The sequence below is a fragment of the Anolis sagrei genome, chromosome Y (genome assembly GCF_037176765.1).
Source record: "Anolis sagrei isolate rAnoSag1 chromosome Y, rAnoSag1.mat, whole genome shotgun sequence".
NCBI lineage: Eukaryota > Metazoa > Chordata > Lepidosauria > Squamata > Dactyloidae > Anolis > Anolis sagrei.
This window is the reverse complement of record NC_090035.1, coordinates 11,240,219-11,262,496: the sequence shown is the minus strand read 5'-3', so window position 1 is coordinate 11,262,496 and position 22,278 is coordinate 11,240,219. Positions and strand designations below refer to the sequence as shown.

At 43.8% G+C, this 22,278-nt stretch overlaps 1 protein-coding gene across 1 annotated transcript; it reads left to right on the top strand.

Moving 5' to 3' along the window:
• The first annotated feature begins 1,336 nt into the window (after positions 1–1,336).
• Positions 1,337–20,841, top strand: LOC137095392 (folliculin). Its single transcript, XM_067462010.1, has 12 exons — positions 1,337–1,373; positions 4,912–5,171; positions 6,704–6,850; positions 9,257–9,478; positions 11,211–11,371; positions 13,302–13,393; positions 13,680–13,873; positions 16,534–16,647; positions 16,774–16,897; positions 18,682–18,813; positions 18,910–19,015; positions 19,986–20,841. Exons 2-12 carry the CDS (start codon positions 4,923–4,925, stop codon positions 20,185–20,187), a joined length of 1,743 nt encoding a protein of 580 aa, XP_067318111.1. The 5' UTR covers positions 1,337–1,373; positions 4,912–4,922; the 3' UTR covers positions 20,188–20,841.
• Positions 20,842–22,278: the final 1,437 nt, after the last annotated feature.

The window sequence follows — 22,278 nt, the reverse complement described above, 5'->3', positions numbered from 1 at the left end:
TACCCAAACAGGGGAGGAGCTGGAGATGTCACTGCCTTAGTCCTTTCACTATTGGCTGGTTCTTCCCGGCAGATGTCAGGTGGTGCAATACCGACTAAACAGTGTAATTTCTCTAGTGGTGTAGGGCGCAGACACCCAACGTAATGCGGCATGTCTCATTAAGAGCCACATCCACTGTTTTAGCGTGGTGAGATGTGTTCCACACTGGGCATGCATACTCAGCAGCAGTAGCATAGTGCAAGGGCAGATGTCTTCACTGTGTCTGGTTGTGATCCCCAGGTTGTGCCAGTCAGCTTTCGTATGATATTGTTTCTAGCTTGATATTCAGGCAGTGCTTCTTGTAGGCCAGAGCACGGTTCAGGGTGACTACCAGGTATTTGGAATGATCCCAGGTATTTTGGAAGAAGGTGATGATTTAGAGTGTCATAAGCTGCTGACAAGTCTATGAAAACAGCTCCTGTAATTACCTACCTTTCAAAACCATCTTCTCTGCATTCCTTGGGCTGATTGTTTTCTGCTTGTTTTCTGCTTTCTTGAAGACTAGGATGCGGAACAATGGCTTCAAACTACAAGAGAGGAGATTCCATCTGAACATGAGGAAGAACTTTCTGACTGTGAGAGCCGTTCAGCAGTGGAACTCTCTGCCCTGGAGTGTGGTGGAAGCTCCTTCTTTGGAAGCTTTTAAACAGAGGCTAGATGGCCATCTGTCAGGGGTGATTTGAATGCAATATTCCTGCTTCTTGGCAGAATGGGGTTGGACTGGATGGCCCCGGAGGTCTCTTCCAACTCTTTGATTCTATGATTGTAGCCCTTGGATCCCACTTTTCCAGCCTCAACCCCTCCCATCCTTTCAAACTGACACATTTATTTCAAATTATGCTAATTTTCAAGCTATTTCAGCCCTAAACTATACAAAAAGCCATTATGATTGAAAAAATAGAAGCTATGGGTGCTTTTTTACCCCTTTCCTATTTAAAGCTGAAATATAGTCGTCTGGCCCTTTAAATCTCAGCCCAGCCCAACATGGGAGTCTGTTTTGTTTCCATCACATGACTGTCATAAGACTTGGCGGGTTGTACCATTCTTCTAATGCAAGAGGGGAGGGAAAGAAAAATACTCGAAAGCCATCCTTTTGGGTTGTTGTCCAGCCAAATGTATAGTCTTATTTTTTCTCCCATTTTTATTAATGTGAGAATACACACCTGCCTTGTAATATGCCACAACCGACCCTTTGAAGGCCCACCCTCCTACTTTGACCCCCCTTTTTAGGAATGCAAATGGTTTCTTCCAGTCCAGTCAGTATCAGGCGCTGTTGGGCAGGACCAGAAGCCTGGAAGTCTGCGCATGCGCGGGGAAGAAGAAGAAGAAGGCAGGTAAAGCAGGGAAGTGCCTAGTCCTGCAACTAAAGCAAAAGGGTCCTCATTGATGTCTAGCAACTTGGGCATCTGGATTGGGCACAAAAGGGAGTATATTTTGGGGAAATTTGGCATATACTGGGATGGTGGGTGTGGCAGGTGTGTTAGTCAAACTTCCCATCTGTTGGGAAGTCTATTTATACTCATGCTATTTATTGAGATGCTTTCTTGGGGTGCATTGATGCCTTCATTAAACCTTGGAAGCTAGCAATAAATTAATAATAATAATAACAAGCCAGGAAAGGTGGTCTCAGTGGTGATCGGCACACTGGGTGCAGTGCCTAAAGACCTTGGCCTGCACTTAAAAACAATTGCCGCTGCCAAAATTACCATCTTGTCAGCTGCAAAAGGCCACCCTACTCGGATCTGCACACATTATACGCTGGCACATCACACAGTCCTAGACACTTGGGAAGTGTCCGACGTGTGATCAAGTACAAAAGCCAGCATAGTGATCTTGTTTGCTGTATAATAATCTTGTTATGTATCTAATAATAATAATAATAATAATACAACAGCCAGCAGAGTGATCTTGTCTGCTGTGGACTCATCTTGTTGCATTTCAAATAATAATAATAATAATAATAATAATGCCATAATAATAATATTAATATTAATTACAATAAAATAATAATATTAATAATGGTTACAATAAAAATAATAATAAAAAAGGCTTGGAACCAGAAGCATTTGGGATTCTTTGGGTACAATTGCATGTACCTAATAAGCTCTGTTGTTGAGCCTCAGCATAAATTTCTTGTATTATTATTATTGTACCTATTACTGTAATATAATAATAATAATAATAATAATAATGGGTTGTTGTAGGTTTTTTCGGGCTATATGGCCATGGTCTAGAGGCATTCTCTCCTGACATTTCGCCTGCATCTATGGCAAGCATCATCATAGAATCATAGAATCAAAGAGTTGGAAGAGACCTCATGGGCCATCCAGTCCAACCCCCTGCCAAGAAGCAGGAATATTGCATTCAAATCACCCCTGACAGATGGCCATCTAGCCCCTGTCATCAGAGGTAGTGAGATCTGTTGGAACCAGGAAAAAGGGTTTATATATCTGTGGAATGACCAGGGTGAGACAAAGGACTCTTGTCTGCTGGAGCTAGGTGTGAATGTTTCAACTGACCACCTTGATTAGCATATAATGACCTGACAGTGCCTAGAGCCTAATAATAATAATTAGTGCCTAATAATAATAATAATAATAATAATAGTGCCTAATAATAATAATTTATTGCAATCCGCCAGCTGAAGAAGGCCACCTTACTGGAATCTGCACGTCTTATTTGCCGATACATCACACAGTCCTAGACACTTGGGAAGGGTCCGACGTGTGATCCAGTACAACAGCCAGCAGAGTGATCTTTTCTGCTGTGGACTCATCTTGTTGTGTTTCAAATAATAATAATTTATTATATGGAGGCCCCAGTGGCACAGTGGGTTAAACCGCTGAGCTGCTAAACTTGCTGACCAAAAGGTTGCATGAGCTTTCGCCGTTAGCCCCAGCTTCTGCCAACCTAGCAGTTCGAAAACATACAAATGTGAGTAGATCAATAGGTACTGCTCTGGCGGGAAGGTAACGGTGCTCCATGCATTCATGCCGGCCACATGACCTTGGAGGTGTCTACGGACAACACTGGCTCTTTGGCTTAGAAATTGAGATGAGCACTACTCTCCAGAGTTGGACTTGACTAAACTTAATGTGAAGGGGAAACCTTTACTTTTACCTTATTGCAGTAACGGCGCATATATATATTCAGTCATGCTGACCACATGATGTTGGAGGTGTCTACAGACAATGCTAGGTCTTTGACTTAGAAACGGAGATGACCACCAATCCGCAGAGTCAGACACGACTGAACTTAATGTTAAGGGGGAACCTTTACATTTATAATAATAATAATAATAATAATAATCCTTTATTTATACCCCGCTACCGTCTCCCGCAGGACTCAGTGCGGCTTACAAGAGGCTGAGCCCAAGTACAACAACAATAAAACACAATGACAACAATACAACAGTAAATAACTCAAAAACAAAGCAAAACAATAACAATAATATCTATTATACATTAATTATTATCTATTATCTTTATCTATTATACATTAATTAACTACCAAGCTTGCAAACTTCGTGTTTTGTCTGTTTGTTTGTTTTGTTAAAAATGTAATACAAATGTCTGGTTGCTCCTGACACGATAAATAAATAAATCTATTATACATATTACTATACTAGCTGTGCCCTGCCACATGTTTCTGTGGCCCAGTGTGTATATGTGCTTTGTGTGTATATATATTTGCATATGTGTGTGTTTGCGTATATATATGTGATTTTGCTCATGTGTTGTAATGTATTTTTTATTTTTTGGCTTTATAAGTCTCTTCTGCTGTGTTTTTCAGTGTTTTTATGAGTGACGGTCACTTGTTGGTCTGTTAGGTGTCTTGTGTCCAAATTTGGTGTCAATTCGTCCACTGGTTTTTGAGTTATGTTAATCCCACAAATGTACATTACATTTTTATTTATATAGAAGACTAGCTGTCCCCTGCCACGCGTTGCTGTGGCCCCATGGGGGTTCAGTGTGGGAGGTTTGGCCCAATTCTATCGTTGGTGGGGTTCAGAATCCTCTGTGATTGTAGGTGAACTATAAATCCCAGCAACTACAACTCCCAAATGTCAAGATTCTATTTTTCCCAAACTCCACCAGTGTTCACATTTGCGCATATTGAGTATTCATATAGAGTTTGGTCCAGATCCATCATTGTTTGAGTCCACAGTGATCTCTGGATGTAGGTGAACTACAACTCCAAAACCAAAGGACACTGCCCACCAAACCCTTCCAGTATTTTCTGTTGGTCATGGGAGAACTGTGTGCCAGGTTTGATTCAATTCCATCATTGGTGGGATTCGGAATGCTCTTTGATTGTAGGTGAACTATAAATCCCAGCAACTACAAATCCCAAATGACAAAATCAATTTTTTTGAGTGAAGAACATACATTGGGTTGTTAGGTGTCTTGTGTCCAAATTTGGTGTCAGTTCGTCCAGTGGTTTTTGAGTTATGTAAGTCCCACAAATGTACATTACATTTTTATTTATATAGATGTATCCTGCAGAAATACAATGCGCCTGCACTTCAGATTTAATGCAGTTTGACAGCACTTTTAACCGCCATGGCTCAGTGCTATGGGACTTTTGGGAGTTATAGTTTGGGAGTTATGCCAAAGAGGGTTGGGACCTCAGCAAACTATGCCTCCCGAGATTCTATTGCACTGAGCCATAGTAGTTAAAAGTGTATCCGTTCTGTTGTGCAGAGCAAGCATGGGCAAACTTCCGGCCCTCCATGTGTTTTGGACTTCAACTCCTACAATTCCTACCGGCTGTTAGGAATTGTGGGAGTTGAAGTCCAAAACAAAATCAATTGCATTGCATTGGCAAGCAAACATTAAAATATTCTCTCTTTTTGACTTTTTCCCCCCTCAGGGAGCTGCAAGATGAATGCCATCGTGGTCCTTTGCCACTTCTGTGAGCTCCATGGCCCTCGCACGCTCTTTTGCACGGAAGTCCTGCACGCCCCTCTCCCTCAAGGCGCCGGGAACGGGGACAGCCCTGGGCAAAGCGAACAAGCGGAGGAGGAGGAAGGCGGCATCCAGATGAGCAGCAGGATCCGCTCCCACAGCCCTGCGGAGGGGGCCAGCGCCGACTCCAGTAGTCCCGGGCCCAAGAAGTCCGACATGTGCGAGGCAAGTGGGCTTCTTCCCATAGTTCCCTTTTGGCATCCATTTCTCTGCCCTTTGAATCCATGAATCCGTGTCGGGAGCATTCTTTTGCCTCCTTCTGCCATGTGACTTCTATGTCACGACCAACTTTAATACTAGTGGGTTTGACAGGGCTGACAGGTACTGATGGAAGTTGTAGTTTACCCACACCTGTCAATCCCAATGATTCATCTCCACCAAAATTTGGTACTCATGCCCATCATGGACAACTTTAAATAATGGCAGAGTTTGACCAAGGATGATAGGAGTTGTAGTCCACCCACGTCCAAAGAACTGTGTCAATTCCATCGACAATAGATCTGAACCAAATTTGGCCCATATACCCATCCATACAAACTTCAAATACTGGAGAACTTTGAGGGAGATTGTATCAGGCTGATGGAAGTTGTAGTTTTCCCACACCTGTCAATCCCAATGATTCATTTTCACCAAACTTTGGTACTCATAACCATCATGGACCACTTAAAATAATGGCAGAGTTTGAGGAGGATTGACCAAGGATGATAGGAGTTGTAGTCCACCCACGTCCAAAGAACTGTGTCAATTCCATCGACAATAGATCTGAACCAAATTTGGCCCATATACTTATCCATACAAACTTCAAATACTGGAGAACTTTGAGGGAGATTGTCTCAGGCTGATGGAAGTTGTAGTTCACCCACACCTGTCAATCCCAATGATGCATCTCCACCAAACTTGGTACTCATACCCATCATGGGCCACTTAAAATAATGGCAGAGTTTGAGGAGGATTGACCAAGGATGATGGGAGTTGTAGTCCACATACGTCAAAAGAACTGTGTCAATTCCATCGACAATAGATCTGAACCAAATTTGGCCCATATACTCATCCATACAAACTTCAGATACTGTAGAACTTTGAGGGAGATTGTCTCAGGATGATTGAAGTTGTAGTTCACCCACGTGCAGAATATCTAAGTCAGGCATCTCTGGGTGCCTAAGCTAGTCTATTACACTATGTAACAAAATTTGAACAGTTTTCTGTTCCTGGTTTGAAAGTGTTATTTCCTGTTTAATTGTGCGGTCCTTACTTTGAAAGTAGTTGCTCTACTCCAGGTTGAATTGGTTGAGACATCCTTTGGAAAACTATTGCAAAAAGTGGGGGGTACAAATAAAGATTTATTCTTCTTATTATTATTATATGTGTTTTGCGGAAATGGCTCTTACATCTGGAGAGCTCTGTGATTCCTGCCAACAACAGATCTGGACTAGACTCGGCCCCCATGCCCAGCCTTAAAGGACTGGCAGGGTTTGGGGGGCAGGCAATGATACAAAACAATGAGTGTTATAGTTCACCCAAATGCAAAGAACACTTAGAACCCTGCAGATGATGGTTCTGGACCAAATATAGCCCACAGACCCAACATGACCAACTCTAAACTACTGGTAGGGTTTGGGGCAAGGAGAGACGATGATGAGACTTGTCCTTTCTAGAGGGAATTGACTATACTGACTTGGTGCTGTTTCCTCGATTAGGGGTGTCGTTCTCTACCGGCGGGACACCCGGGATACGTCAGCCATGACAAGGAGACCTCCATCAAGTACGTCAGCCATCAGCACCCCAACCACCCTCAGCTCTTTAGCATCGTGCGCCAGGCCTGCGTCCGCAGCCTCAGCTGTGAGGTGAGCCAATGTTTCCTTATGGGTTCTGGTACAACAATCTACTTACATTCATATAAAAGAATCTGCATTTATTTCAATACAGTCATGTCATCTTATTCTGGAATATCATAATATTATGTCAGTAATATTATTTTATATTTAATTGTATATTAATATTTTTAAATAATTCATTACGTCTGTCATGTGTTGCAATGGATATACTGGGTTGTTGTAGGTTTTTTCGGGCTATATGGCCATGGTCTAGAGCAGTGGTTCTCAACCTGTGGTGTTTTGGCCTACAACTCCCAGAAATCCCAGCCAGTTTACCAGCTGTTAGGATTTCTGGGAGTTGTAGGCCAAAACATCTGGGGACCCACAGGTTGAGAACCACTGGTCTAGAGGCATTCTCTCCTGACGTTTCACCTGCATCTATGGCAAGCATCCTCAGAGGTAGTGAGGTCTGTTGGAATGGATGGACTGGATATAGTACTAGTAAATGTGTCCATCTGGTTGATGATCTTAACCAGGGCTTATTTTTGGCATAGGACTTACATTACGCGCATCCTGCTTGGGCTTATTTTCCAGTTAGGTCTTATTTTCATGGAGACAGAGGTGCGAATACTCCAGAGAACAAGATCAGAATGCAAAAGGACCTTAACAGGTTCCAAAATTAACAAAACATTAGAAATGTCCCCAACACTTTGGTTCTCCCCTGAAATAACACTGGATCCAGTTCTGGGCTTGAAAACAGTTCAATGTGAAAGGGATCTATCAGAAATTGTTCTGTCACCGCTGGGCTTGAAACAAAGTGCTTTTAAAACAGGGTGTGCAACTTTAGCCCAACGGGAAGCCAGGGGGCCCCAAGAGAAGCCCTTAGAGAATTTCCCCCCATTAAACAGTCTTTAGAAGGCTTGAGCTTAAATACAACAAAGTCTTTTATTAATGAACAATTAAACAGAAACTTATTTTGTCTTCAAAGATTAAACAAATGCTTCAAGGCTTCAAGCAACTGGTGGCTTCTAACTGTTTCTTTATTTCCAAGGAAAATTCCTTTCTAGCTTCTCCCGGGCTACCTGTGAACCTAGACCTGACTGATGTGAATCTACTAACGGTCTGAACTGCATCTGAAAACCAAGTGGACGTATCAGTAGGCCTGTAGTCACTTTAGCTGGAGATCTTGATGATTAAAGCTGTTATTCCCTCCGGAATTCCTCAGGGCTGTAAGGCTGTTTCCCCGGAACCTTTGGGAATCTTTAGGTGCTCTTAAGACTGTTCTCCCCTGGGAAGTCTTAAGGGTTGAAGCCTTTGTACAGGAGAAAGTCTGTACCCGTCCTGTACATTGACTTCCTAGCTGAGTCTAACTGAGAAATGGCTCCCTTCCCTCCAAAGCCCAAAAGGGGGGCGGAACTAGGGAACGCAACAATGATTGACAGGTGGCTTGCCCTGTGAGTGCAGCCAAAAGAAGCCACCTATCTGCAGAGTCCCTGAAACTTAGGACTACAAACAAACATTCAATGCAAAGCAAACAAAATTGGAGCTCCTGGTACAGCTGCTCCAGAACAGAAATATATATAAAAATAACTTTTTTAAATTCTAAAAATGTGAATCAAGCCCTGAAAGGGTTAAATGGATGCAATGACTCAACAAAAGCTGCAGTTCTATATAAACAGCTGTGCCTGTAGCTTAGTAGGCATCAGTCTGAGGTAAACCTCAGTGGGAGAAAGGTCTCAGTCTGCAAGAAGGCCTCACAGTGTGAGGCAGGCCTTAGTCTGTGAGAGAAGGCCTCAGTGTGAGACACTCCTTAGTCTGTGAGAGAAGTCTCTGTGCGAGGTAGGCATAAGAGAGGTCTCAGTGGGAGACAGGCCTCAAAGTGTGAGGTAGGCCTCAGTATGAGAAGGCCTGGTATGATTGGTCTTAGGTTTTTATGTTGTTTTGATATGTGGGGTTCCTCTGGGATTATTATGTTGGTATTTGTTTATGGAGGCATTGAATGTTTGCCGTTGTGTGTTGGAATCTGCCCTGAGTCTCCCTTGGGGAGATAGGGCAGAATATAAGTAAAGTTTTTTTTATTATTATTTATTATTATTATTATTTATTTATGTGGCAGCTGAAAAGGCCAATGAGTCGCCAATTGGCTGAGAAAGGCGGTATACAAATACAGTAAATAAATAAATAAATAAATAAAATGTGATCCTAGCCTTCATCAAGAGGATGACAGTGTCAAGATTGAGGGAAGCCATACAGGATGTGGCTTGACAACAATATATGCTCAAGAGACCTAGGAGTCTTAGTAGACCACAAGCCGAATGTGAGCCAAGATTGTGTTATGGCAGCGAAAAAGGCCAATCTGATTGTTGTCAGCATCCATAGGACTATAGTGTTGAGATGGAGCCCTAGTCCCACCCTCTCTTTCTCCTCTCCTACAAGGTTTGCCCAGGACGGGAAGGCCCCATCTTCTTTGGCGACGAACAGCACGGCTTTGTGTTCAGCCACACTTTCTTCATCAAGGACAGCCTGGCCCGGGGCTTCCAGCGCTGGTACAGCATCATCACCATCATGATGGACCGCATCTACCTCATCAACTCCTGGCCCTTCCTGCTGGGCAAGATCCGGGGCATCATCGATGAGCTGCAGGGCAAAGCGCTGAAGGTACCAGGTCTTTTGGTGTGTGTATCTTCAATCAGTGGAAGTTGTTGTATGTATTTGATGTTGATATGTTTAGTTTGCGTTGTACCCCACTGAGAAGAGGAGGCAGCCATTACACTATGACACGGTTTTTGTTCCTGGGTTGTAAATGTCATTTCCTAATTGGTTCTATCATAAAATAATATGGAAATAGTTTACAAAACTGCAAAAGCTTTGTCTTTGTGGGCCATCCTGTAGCACATTTTGCTCTAGTTTTCCAATGACTATTTCATCAAGTCTCAACCAAGGAAACAGAGTTTGTGGCAGCAACAAAAACAAACCTTCTGTAATAGAACAACGGCTTTCAAAGTAAGGACGACACAATTAAATAGGAAATAACAGTTTAAAACCAGGAACAGATTTTTTTTTTCCAAATCTTGTTAGATGGTGTTATTATTTTGCTAGCTTAGGTACCCGGCGATGCCTAGGTTAGGTCTTTTGTAATGATAAGTATAAGAAGTAATCATTGTTTTGTTTTGGATTTTATGAATAATCCCATTATTAGTAGAAATTGTTTGCATGCTGGTCGCTTCTGTGGCGAGAGAATCAGCCGTCTAAAAAGACGTTGCCCAGGGGATGCCCAGATGTCTTGCAATCCTGCGAGGAAGCTTCTCTCATGTCCCCCGCTGAGTATGCATGCCCAGTGTGGAACACATCTCACCACGCTAAAACAGTGGATGTGGCTCTTAATGAGACATGCCGCATTATCACGGGGTGCCTGCGCCCTATACGACTGAAGAAATTACACTGCTTAGCCGGTATTGCACCACCTGACATCCGCCGGGAAGTAGCAGCCAATAGTAAAAGGACCAAGGCAGAGACATCTCCAGCTCATCACCTGTTTGGGTATCAGCCAGCACGTCAACGACTTAAATCTAGAAATAGTTTTCTAAGATCTACAGAGACACTTGCTGGAACACCTCAGCAAGCGAGAGTCCAAAAGTGGCAGGCTCAAACCCAGAACCTCAACCAATGGATGATACCAAATGAGAGACTCCCCCCTGGGCACACAGAGGACTGGGCGACTTGGAAGGCGCTGAACAGACTGCGCTCTGGCACCACGAGATGCAGAGCCAACCTTCAGAAATGGGGCTACAAAGTGGAATCCTCGACATGCGAGTGTGGAGGAGCAAACCACTGACCCCCTGCTGCAATGCAACCTGAGCCCTGCCTCATGCACAAGGGAGGACCTTCTTGCAGCAACACCAGAGGCACTCCAAGTGGCCAGATACTGGACAAAGGACATTTAATCAGCTACCAAACTCACAAATTTTGTATTTTGTCTGTTTGTTTGCTTTGTTCTGTTAGAAATATAATATAATTTGACTGGTTGTCCTGACACGACAAATAAATAAATAAATAGTAGAAAATGTGGGCTGATTCCCCCCTCCAAACTCCAACAGTATTCAAAGTTGGTCATGTTGGGTCTGTCGGCCAAGTTTGGTCCAGATCCATAATTGGTTGGGTTCAGAATGCTCTTTAATTGTGGGTGAACTACAACTCTCATCATCCGAGACCAATCCTCCCCCTCCCCTCCCCCAACCTCTTAATTATTTTCTGGCAATCACATACAAATATAGGTACATGCATACATTGATATGAACATATTTTCAGTTTTATTATAGATATAGATATATAATATACACATTATTATGATTATGATTCTGAAGGTGTCTAGTGTTGTTCATCTGTACAGGTCTTTGAGGCAGAACAGTATGGCTGCCCACAGCGTGCCCAGCGCATGAACACGGCCTTCACCCCGTTCCTCCACCAGCGGAATGGGAACGCGGCTCGCTCCCTCACCTCCCTAACCAATGACGAGAACCTGTGGGCTTGTCTCCATACGTCCTTTGCTTGGTAATTATCAATAGCACTCTTATTTATACCCCCCCCCCCAAACTAGGGCTCAATATGCATTTGCGGGGGACATTTGACAACACTATGCAACACGATTTTTTCCCCTATATATCATTTCCTAATTGGTTTTACCATAAAACATGTAAAAGGTTTATTAAACTGTGAAAATGTTGTTTCTGCAGGACAAACATCCTGCAGCACACTTATTTCTAGTTTTTCATTGAATATCTCCTAGAGCAAGCACGGGCAAACTTTCTAACTTGGGGGCCACATGCTAGCACTCCCTGCTAAGAGGACCTGCTTCCCAGTGATGGAAGGAAGGAAGAAGGAAAGAGAGAAGGAAGGAAGGATGAAAAGGAGGAAGGGAAGGATGGAAAGAGAAAGAGGGGGAAGGAGGGAGAAAGAGGGAAGGAAAGATAAAAGAGAAGGATGAAAAGGTGGAAGGAAGGGAAGGAGGAAGGAAAGAGGGTAGGAATTAAGGAAAGGAGGAAGAAAAGAGAAGAAAGGGAGGAAGGGAAGGAAGGAAGGGTGGAAGAGAAGAAAGGAAGGAAAAGAGAAGGAAGGAAGAAAGGGAGGAGGAGGAGAATTGAAAGAAGGAAGGGAAGGATGGAAGGTTAGAGAGAAGGAAGGACGAAAAGGAGGAAAGGAAGGATGGAAGAAGAAAGAGGGAGAGAAGAAAGGAGGGAGCAGAGGGAAGGAAAGAAAAAAGGGAAGGAAGGAAGGGTGGAAAAGTGGAAGAGAAGGCTGGAAGGAAGGGAAGGAGGAAGGAAAGAGGATAGGAGTTAAGGAGAGGAGGAAGAGACGGAGGAACAAAAGAGTAGAAAGGATGAAAGGGAGGAAGGGAAGGAAAAAAAGGACAAAAGGGTGGAAAAGAAGGATGGAAGTAAGGGAAGGAGGAAGGAAGGAAGAGAGGAAGAGAAGAATGGAAAGAAGGAAGGAAGGGTGAAAGAATGGAATGGAGGGAGGGAGGAAAGAGATGGAAGGAAAGACAAAAGAGAAAGGGAGAGAGGGAAGGAGAGAGGAAAGAGGGAAGGAAGGAATGATGAAATAACGGAAGGGAAGGAAGGAATGAGAGAAGGTGGGAAGGAAGAGAGGAAAGGAGGAAGGAAGGAAGGAAGAAAAGAGAAGATAGAAAGAGCAGGATGGTGTGAGAGAGGAAGGCCTGAGAAAAGAGCCCAAGGGGCCGCATCTGGTTTTCCCATTCCTGTCCTAATGTCTCAACCAATTCAACATAGTTTGTGGCAGCTACAAAAACAAAGTTTTTGGAGAATAACCTCTACTTTCAAAGTAGGGATCAAACAATTAAACGGGAAATAACGCTTTCAAACTAGGAATAGATTTTTTTTTCAAATTTTATGACATGACATAGTGTTATAGTTGGCGCTCTGTATCCATGGATTCCCCATCCATGGATTCAACGGCTCTTTGAAGACACCCATGAGGCTGATATGGCCCTCATAGAATCATAGAATCAAAGAATTGGAAGAGACCTCATGGGCCATCCATTCCAACCCCATTCTGCCAAGAAACAGGAATATTGCATTCAAATCACCCCTGACAGATGGCCATCCAGTCTCTGTTTAAAAGCTTCCAAAGAAGGAGCCTCCACCACACTCCGGGACAGAGAGTTCCACTGCTGAACGGCTCTGACAATCAGGAAGTTCTTCCTCGTGTTCAGATGGAATCTCCTCTCTTGTAGTTTGAAGCCATTGTTCCGCGTCCTAGTCTCCAGGGAAGCAGAAAGGAAGCTTGCTCCCTCCTCCCTGTGGCTTCCTCTCACATGTTTATACATGGCTATCATATCTCCTCTCAGCCTTCTCTTCTTCAGCCTAAACATGCCCAGCTCCTTAAACCGCTCCTCATAGGGCTCGATGAAAATGAGTTTGACTTTGATCTAGCCCTGACTCAGATCTATCTTTAATGCCTTCAGGCTCCTAAAAGCTTGTGGCAGCAGACTGACGGAGAAACTATTGGAAGGGGCTCCCACAGAAGACACTCTGGTTCAGATGGAGAAGTTGGCTGGTAAGTCTGGGAAGCCATATCTGACATAAGGGACTTGATGGGACGATTATGATGTACATGGAAGGTGGTCCAGAAATTGCAATTTGGTAATGCATAGTTTTCTCATTGGCCTTGCATTTTGGTGGACCTCATGAACTCAACGGCACTTGCAGGCCACAGTTGGGACCAGTTATATAATGATCTCACTGTCTTCTTCTCGTGGTTTTGAGAAAGGTCTGTTTTGATTCTCAGTGGGATTTCAGTCTCCGGGCTTCTTCTCAGTCTCTCTTTTCTTCCCTCTCTTTAGACCTCGAGGAAGAATCGGAAGGCTGGGACAATTCTGAGGAGGAAGAAGGGAAGCCTCCCAGCCAGGCAGAGGTCCAGGAGGGACGGGAGATGGTCAAGAGCCCCACGGATCCTGCTCTTTTGGTGGACGGCAGCGGGTGGCACTTGGCTCCGAAGGGTCAGCCAGTCTTCCGATCCCTCCGGCACTTGAGACAGGTCAGGGATGGGGCAATTGACTTGTTCCCTTACCCTGTTTACTCAAATCTAATGCTCTCCTTTTGTGGTGAAATTAATATCAGGAGCAAACCAAACAGTTGTATTCTATTTAAAAACAAACAAACACCCCCCCCCCCACCCCCACAAAGTTTGCAAACTTGGCATTCTATTAAACGTCCTTTGACCAGTAGCTGGCAACTTGGAGTTCCTCTGGTGTTGCTATAAGAAGGTCCACAATAATAATGTATTTAAATAATAATGTATTTAAAAACCACAAAATTTAATACAGGGTGAGGCAGCATAACTTTCTTTTTTCAAAACTTAATAAAACCTATTGTATGAATCAGATTTTTTTATATATATAATGTAGGCGCATACCTAAAGTTTTGTTTTACGTAGTTTTGAAGATCAGATTAGGTAGGTGATGTCCCCCATTCTCCATTCTCCATACACTGAGTAAACCGATTTCTGGTGTTTGTCATTACTCTTGCCAGCATAGCAGGCGTTATGTTGGCAATTTATTCCTGGATGTTGGTCTTCAAATCTTGTAGGGTCCTTGGACAGTTCACATAAACACGGAATTTCAAAAAAACCCATAGAAAAAAGTCACAAGGGGCCAAATCTGGAGAGCGGGCCAGCCACTCCAAATCTGCTCAAAAAGTAGGCCTCAATGGCAAAAGCACACTCCTCACTGTTCCAACGCATGATGGCGACTTAACTGTGTCAGGACAAAACTTTATACTCCCGACTCTCGAACAAGACCACTAGCGCTCCGCTACGTCTAAACCGACTGAATGGCACGCATTTTAAAAAAAGAAGTTATGCTGCCTCACTCTGTACTTGGCATGATGCTACATGTCCTTTGACCAGAAGCTGGCCAACTTGGAGTACCTCTGGTGTTGCTATAAGAAGGTCTTCCATTGTGCATGTGGCAGGGCTCAGGCTGCATTCTAATAGGTGGTCTGTGGTTTGCTCTTTTCCACACTTGCATGTTGTGGGCTTCACTTTGTAGCCCCATTTCTTAAGTTGGCTCTGCATCTCGTGGTGCCAGAGCGCAGCCTGTTCAGCACCTTCCAAGTCACCTAGCCTTCTGTGTGCCCAGGGGGGAGTCTCTCATTAGGTATCAGCCATTGATTGAAGTTCTGGGTTTGAGCCTGCCATTTTTGGACTCTTGCTTGCTGAGGTGTTCCTGCGAGTATCTCTGTAGATCTTAGAAAACTATTTCTTGATTTAAGTCGTTGGCATGCTGGCTGATATCCAAACAGGGGATAGGCTGGAGATGTCACTGCCTTGGTCCTTTCACTGTTGGCTGATACTTCCCGGCGGATGTCAGGTGGTGCAATATCGGCTAAACCAGGAGTCCTCAAACTAAGGCCCAGGGGCTAGATATGGCCCTCCAAGGTCATTTATCCGGCCCTCGCTGAGGGTCAACCTACTTCTGAAATGATTTGAAAGCACACAACAACAACAATCCTATCTCATCAGCCAAAAGCAGGTCCACACTTCCCATTGAAATACTATTAAGTTTATATTTGTTAAAATTGTTTTCATTTTAATTATTCTATTGGTTTTAAGTGTTTTTTTCCATTATAAATAAGATGTGTACATGGGAATTCATTCATGTTTTCTTCAAATTATAATCCGACCATCCAATACTTTGAGGGACTGTGACATGGCCCTCTGTTTAAAAAGTTTGAGGACCCCTGGGCTAAACAGTGTAATTTCTCCAGTGGTGTAGTGCACAGACACCCTGTGATAATGCGGCACGTCTCATTAAGAGCCACATCCTCTGTTTTAGCGGCCAGGGGTTTTTGAGCTACGTTAGTCCCACAAACGAACGTTACATTTTTATTTTTATATATTAGCTGTACCCGCCACGCGTTGCTGTGGCCAACCTTTCCTCTTTCTCTCCTTCTTTCCCTCCTTCCTTCACTCACTCTTTCCTTCCTGCTTTCCTGTCTTTCCTTCTCTTCCTTCTCTATCTCTTTCCTTTCTCCCCCCTTTTTCTTTCTCTTCTGCTGTCTCTCTTTTCTTCCTTCTCTTTCCTTCGCTCCCTCTTTCTCTACATCTTCCCCCCTTCCTTTGCTCCCTCTTTCCTTCCTTCTTTTCCTTTTTCCCCTTCTCTCCTTCCTTCCTTCTCTAACTTTCCTTCCCCCTTTTTCTTTCCCTCCCTCTTTCTCCCCTTTCTTCCTTCTCTGCGTCTTTCCTTCCTTCCTTCTTTCTCTCTTTGCTTCCATGCTTCCTTCTCCCTTTCCTTATTTCTTTCCCTCCCTCCCTCCCTCCCTCCCTCCCTCCCTCCCTCCCTCCCTCTTTCTTTCTTTCTTTTCTCCCCTTCCTCTTTCTTCCCTTTTTTCTGTATTGTCATTTAGCTTTCCGTCATTTAGCTTTTGGGGGCTTTTTAAGTCTCTTCTGCTGCATTTTGTTGTGTTTTAATGAACGAAGGACATACATTGCGTTGTTAGGTGTCTTGTGTCCAAATTTGGTGTCAATTCGTCCAGTGGTTTTTGAGTTCTGTTAACCCCACAAACGAACATTACATTTTTATTTATATAGATAGATTGTCCAGTAGTGCACAGGTGCCCAAAGCCAGGGAATGAAACTAGGAAAGAAAATTCAGGGATTCTACATAATCTTTACGTTATTGTGTGGTTGTGTTTCAGGTCTTGGGAGCCTCCCCTTTCCGCATGCTGGCATGGCACGTGCTGATGGGCAACCAGGTCATCTGGAAGGCTCGGGATCCGGACCTGGTCCAGTCTGCTTTCGACGTCTTGCGGGTAGGAACTGTTGGCCTCCCAGACCGGGGCCTGTGATTGGCTGAGCTGCTGTGATGTCACAGAAGCCGGGCTGGAGACAGGCCCAGGACTTGTATGTGGATTCTCCTCTGTTGCTTCCTGTCTTAGACAATGCTGCCCGTCGGCTGCGTCCGAATCATCCCCTACAGCGAGAAATATGAGGAGGCTTACCGGTGCAACTTCCTCGGTCTCAGTCCCCATGTGCCAATCCCTCCTCACATATTGTCTTCTGGTAAGAAGCGTGTCCATCTCTAGTGGTCTGGGCTGAAATTAACATTGTCTGGAAGCAATCTGATCTGCTATAAGAGTTGTTTTCTGCAAAAACACACTCTTTTACAAACTTGTTACCAGCAACTTCTTGTTGTGTGCCTTCAAGTTGTCAGAGGAGGAGTCACTGTCCAACTTCTATAGCAGTCATGGGCAAACTTTGGCCTTCCAGGTGTTTTGGACTTCAACTCCCACAATTCCTAACAGCCTCAGGCCCTTTCCTTATTCCCCTCAGCCGCTTAAGCTGGAGCTAGGTGTGAATGTGCAAAAGCTCCCCCGGCCACCGCTGAGACCTGGAGTTCCAGGCTCAACGATGAGTCCAGGATCACTCCCAAGCTGCGAACCTGCAGCTTCAGGGGGAGTGTAACCCCGTCAAGCACAGGCTGTAACCCTATACCCTGTTTGGCCTTACGACTGACCAGGAGTACCTCTGTCTTGTCTGGATTTAGTTTCAATTTGTTCACCCTCATCCAGTCCGTTACAGAAGCCAAGCACCGGTCTAGGACTTGAACAGCCTCCTTAGTAGGAAGGTATTCTTTTTGTGCTCGATGATGAGATAGTCATTGATAAAACTATAGCTCCAGGATGTCCCACAAAACGAAGTTTTTGCAGTTTAAAAAACATAGTGAAATCCGAATTAATAGACATTTTTATTCTACAGAGGGAATTAAAGGAGGTGGTGAGTGACTGCTACTTCCTAGAAGTCTCTTCCAGGTCTAGAGAAAAGAGTTCCTTGGTGGCATGTCTTCTGTGTATATGTACTAGCTTAAGTATCCAGCGAGGCCCGAATTAGGTAGTTTGCAATGTTGTTTATTAGAAAAAGCCATTGTTTGTGTATAAGCTCTGGATAGAATCGCAAAGTTAACACCCCTAGAATCACAGAATCAAAGAGTTGGAAGAGACCTCATGGGCCATGCAGTCCAACCCCCTGCCAAGAAGCAGGAATATTGCATTCAAAGCACCCCTGACAGATGGCCATCCAGCCTGTTTCAAAGCTTCCAAAGAAGGAGCCTCCACCACACTCCAGGGCAGAGAGTGCCTCTGCTGAACGGGTCTCACAGTCAGGAAGTTCTTCCTCATGTTCAGATGGAATCTCCTTTCCTGTAGTTTGAAGCCATTGTTCCGCGTCCTAGTCTTCAAGGAAGCAGAAAACAAGCTTGCTCCCTCCTCCCTGTGGCTTCCTCTCACATATTTATACATGGCTATCATTTCTCCTCTCAGCCTTCTCTTCTTTAGGCTAAACATGCCCAGCTCCTTAAGCCATTCTTCATAGGGCTTGTTCTCCAGACCCTTGATCATTTTAGTCACCTTCCTCTGGACACATTCTAGCTTGTCGATATCTCTCAATTGTGGTGTCCAGAATTGGATACAATACCCCTGTTGTGTTTGCTTTGCTGTCTGTGCCCCTGTACCAAAGATCTCACCCATTTTCACTCCCTGTTGGATTTTGAACATTTTGGCTTGTTGTGGAAACAAGGATTGAAGATGCAGCTTCAGTGGTGACACCTTTTCACCCATGATAATAAGTCTTCCAGGAGTGGATTTCTCTTCCTGGGGGTGATTTTGCTCACTTCCTGTTGTTTCAGCTCCGTTCTTAACTAGGAGTTGTTTGTAAGTCGGATGTTTGTAACTCGGGGATGGCCTACATAGATACTTAGGGGGATGTTGTCTCTTGGAGCCTACCTGGTCATGAATGACTACTTCTGGATATCTGATGTGATGGTATAACTGGGACATCTTTTGTTGTAGAATTCGCTGTTCTCGTGGAAGTCCGCGCTGCCACTCGGTCCAGCCTCTATCCCGTCTTGTTTGACGATGAACAGCCATTGAGTAAATATGAATTTGTGGTCACAAGCGGGAGCCCGGTAGCAGCAGACAGAGGTAAGCCTTCGTATTACACGATGTAACAAAATGTGATATTCTGTTCCTGGTTTGAAAGTGTTATTGATGGAAGGAACATCCTCTTCCTGAATGCAGTGGGTCCCACCATCTTGAACAAGATCGAAGCTGCCTTGACGAACCAGAACCTTTCAGTGGACGTTGTGGACCAGTGCCTTATCTGCCTGAAGGAGGAGTGGATGAAGTAAGACTTCTATTGGCTTTGCTGGGTATTTCAAACTCAGACCTGAAGTGAGAACTTTCCAAATAATGCAGGGATAGCCAGCTACTCTATTATTATTATTTATTTGGAGTGCTTCTACCCCACCCTTCTCAACCCCCTAGGGGGGACTCAGGTCGGCTTACAAAGGCACAATTCGATGCCCAACAATTCACAAAATACAATATACAAATTACAATAAAGCGACAACAGTTATAACTAATTAAAACAATCAAATCAATACAATAGCAGCAATAAAATCATCTTATGGTAAATGTTCGCCAATTCATAAATCCATCTGCCAGCTTACCCAAAGGTCTGGTCCCATATCCAGGTTTTTAATTTCCTTCAACCACAACTGGCAGCACTTTCATGGCTTTTCTTTCCCAGCCATTGATTTTGAATCCTCCATGTGGTGGATATTTTATGTGTGGACAGGTTATAGTCTGAATGCCATTGTTCATGTGTGTGTGTGTGTGTATATATATATAGACCTATGCCATATTCACAGTATTTTCTGTTGGTCATGAGGGTTGTATGTGGTTGAGAGATACTGGGCCTAACCACGGGATCTCATTGTTATTTTTAAGTTTTCCAAAAGTAGGTAGTTAACGGTTCCCAGTCTTTTAAAAATGTTTTCATCCTGTTTCTGTAGTCTTGTGGTCGGTTTCTTCATTTCAGAGAATTCTATGAGTTTTGTCATCCATTCTTCCACTGTAGGTATTGTCCGTTGTCTCCAATATTTTATGAACAGTATCCTAGCTACTGACACCATGTACTGAAAGTTTATCTCATGTTCTTTTGGGATTAGTTTGTGGATGAGACCTAATAAGAATGTTTCTGGCTAAAAATAATTTTAATTTTTAGTGTTTCCCATTTTTTTTGTAAATTTTTGTCCGATATTTTTGAACCTTTAAGTCTCACTGTACATATCTTTTTGTTCTGTCTTCCACAGTAAAGTGAAGGTCCTCTTCAAGTTCACCAAAGTGGACAGCCGGCCCAAAGAGGACACCCAGAAGCTGCTGGGTATCTTGGGTGCTGCTGAGGAGGACAACGTGAAGCTTCTGAAGTTCTGGATGACAGGCCTCAGCAAGACCTACAAGTCACATCTGATGTCGACAGTTCGCAGCCCGACCTCATCCGAGTCTCGGAACTAGAGCTGTCCATCTGCGTGCGTTTTAGGCTCAAAAGAGACTTATGGTAGTCCACCACGATCCAGATCCAGGGCTGAGATGGAGAAGGACTCCACATCCTGGTGCGGGCACAAAGACTTGGTGTTCTTCCATTACTAATCCTGGATTCCAGCAGATGAGAGAGGGCTTCTTCCTTTGAAAGTCCTGTTAAACATGGAATTTTCCTTGCCTGCCATCTTGCTCGAACACTTCTTAGGCCTCTTCTACACTGCCATAGAATCCAGATTATTGGCTTTGAACTGATTATGATTCTACACTACTATATCTTTCAGTTCAATACAGATAATCTGCATTTTATATGGCAGTGTAGATGGGACCTTGGTCTTTCTACTTGGATGCTAGCTCAACAAAATGGGCGGCTTCATCTGCCATCTCACATATTCAGACTTCATCAGTACCTTATTTCAATTTGTCCCCAAATTAAGACTGAAGAGCGGGTTTAAATTATTTATAAGATGTGTGTACTAGACTAGCTTCAATACATAATATATGGCTACAAATTGACATTGGAACGAACGTCCGTCAACTTGTATTGACAGGTCGTTGGACGAAGAGACATTATCAAGATTTTAACTGCTTTCTTTTGTAAATAAAATTAAATGGTAGCGGTTTGATAGAGGAATGACTATCAGTTGCTTTGTGTTGAGAAGGCTTGGGCTAAGAGACACAACAAAATAAACTACTAGGATTATATCATTTTTTCTAGGAAAAAAGGAGGAAAGTTATAGTAACTTCTGACTGTTCCGATATATGAAATACTTCTCCCTTTAAGAGGATACATACAAGCTGAACCTAAACCTATTAATTATCCAAACTCATTAATTTATTGTTTCGTATTTCTTTCCCTTCTGTTCTTCCTTCCTTCCGTCTTCCTCTTTCCTTCCATATTTCCTTCCACTGTCTTTATATTTCCTTCTTTCTTTCTCTTACCTTTCTTCCGTCCATTCTTTCTCTTTCCTTCCTTGTCCTTCCTTCCATTCTGTCGTTATCTTTCCTTCTTCCTGTCTCTTTCTATCCTTCTTCCTTCCATTCTGTCGCTGTCTTTTCTTAAACCTTCCATTCTGTCTTTATCCTTCCTTCCTTCTTTCTCTTTCCTTGCATTTGTCTTTCCTTTAATTCTGTCCTCCTTCCTTCCATTCTGTTTTTATCTTTCCTTCTTTCTCTTTCCTCAAGTTCTTCTTTCTTCCATTCTCTTTCCTTCCATTTGTCCTTGCTTCAATTCTCTTTCCTTCCATTCTGTCTTTCTCCTTTCTATTTTCTTCTTTCACTTTCCTTCCATTCTGTCTTTCTCTTCCTTTTTCCTTCAATTTTGTCTTTCCATTTTTCTTTCTTTTTTCCTTAAATTCTGTCTTTCTCATTCCTTCATCTTTTCTTCTTTCTTTCTCTTTCCTTCGTTCATCCTTCCATTCTGTCTTTCCTTCCTTTTCTCTTTCCTTGTCTTTCCCTTTTTTCTTTCTTTTGCCTTCCTTCTTCTTTCCATTCTGTCTTTTCTTCCTTCTTTCTCTTTCCTTCGATTCTGCCTTTTATCTTTCCTTGCCCTTCCTTCTTCCTTCCATTCTGTCATTATTATTTCTTCTTCCTTTCTCTTTCCTTCCACCTCTCTTCAATTGTTTTTCTCTTTCCTTCTTTCTCTCTCCTTCCTTCCATTCTGTCTTCCTCATTCCGTCTTTTATTCCTTTATTGTGCCTTCCCCTTTTCCTCCTTCCCCAAAGGGAGAGGAAGAAAAGTGGCAGGGCGCATGCGCAGAACGTAGCCCGCTCTGAGGGAGTAGGTGTGACTTGGTGAGGTGGAGACTGCGCATGCGCTGTGGTGGAAAAGGCGGTAAAATGAAAGCGGCAGTTGGACGATGAGGGCTCGCGTGTGGAAGTAACAGGGAGCACGCATGCGCCTTAGCGTCGAGGCAAAAAGGCGAGCAGCGATTGGACGAAGGGGCGGGGACAAAAGAGCCGCGCGTGCGCAGTGCAGACACAAGAGTTGGGGAGGGGGAAAGAGCGCCAAATGGGCGAGCAGCGATTGCATGGGAGGAGGCAAGGGGCCGCGCGTGCGCAGTGCAGA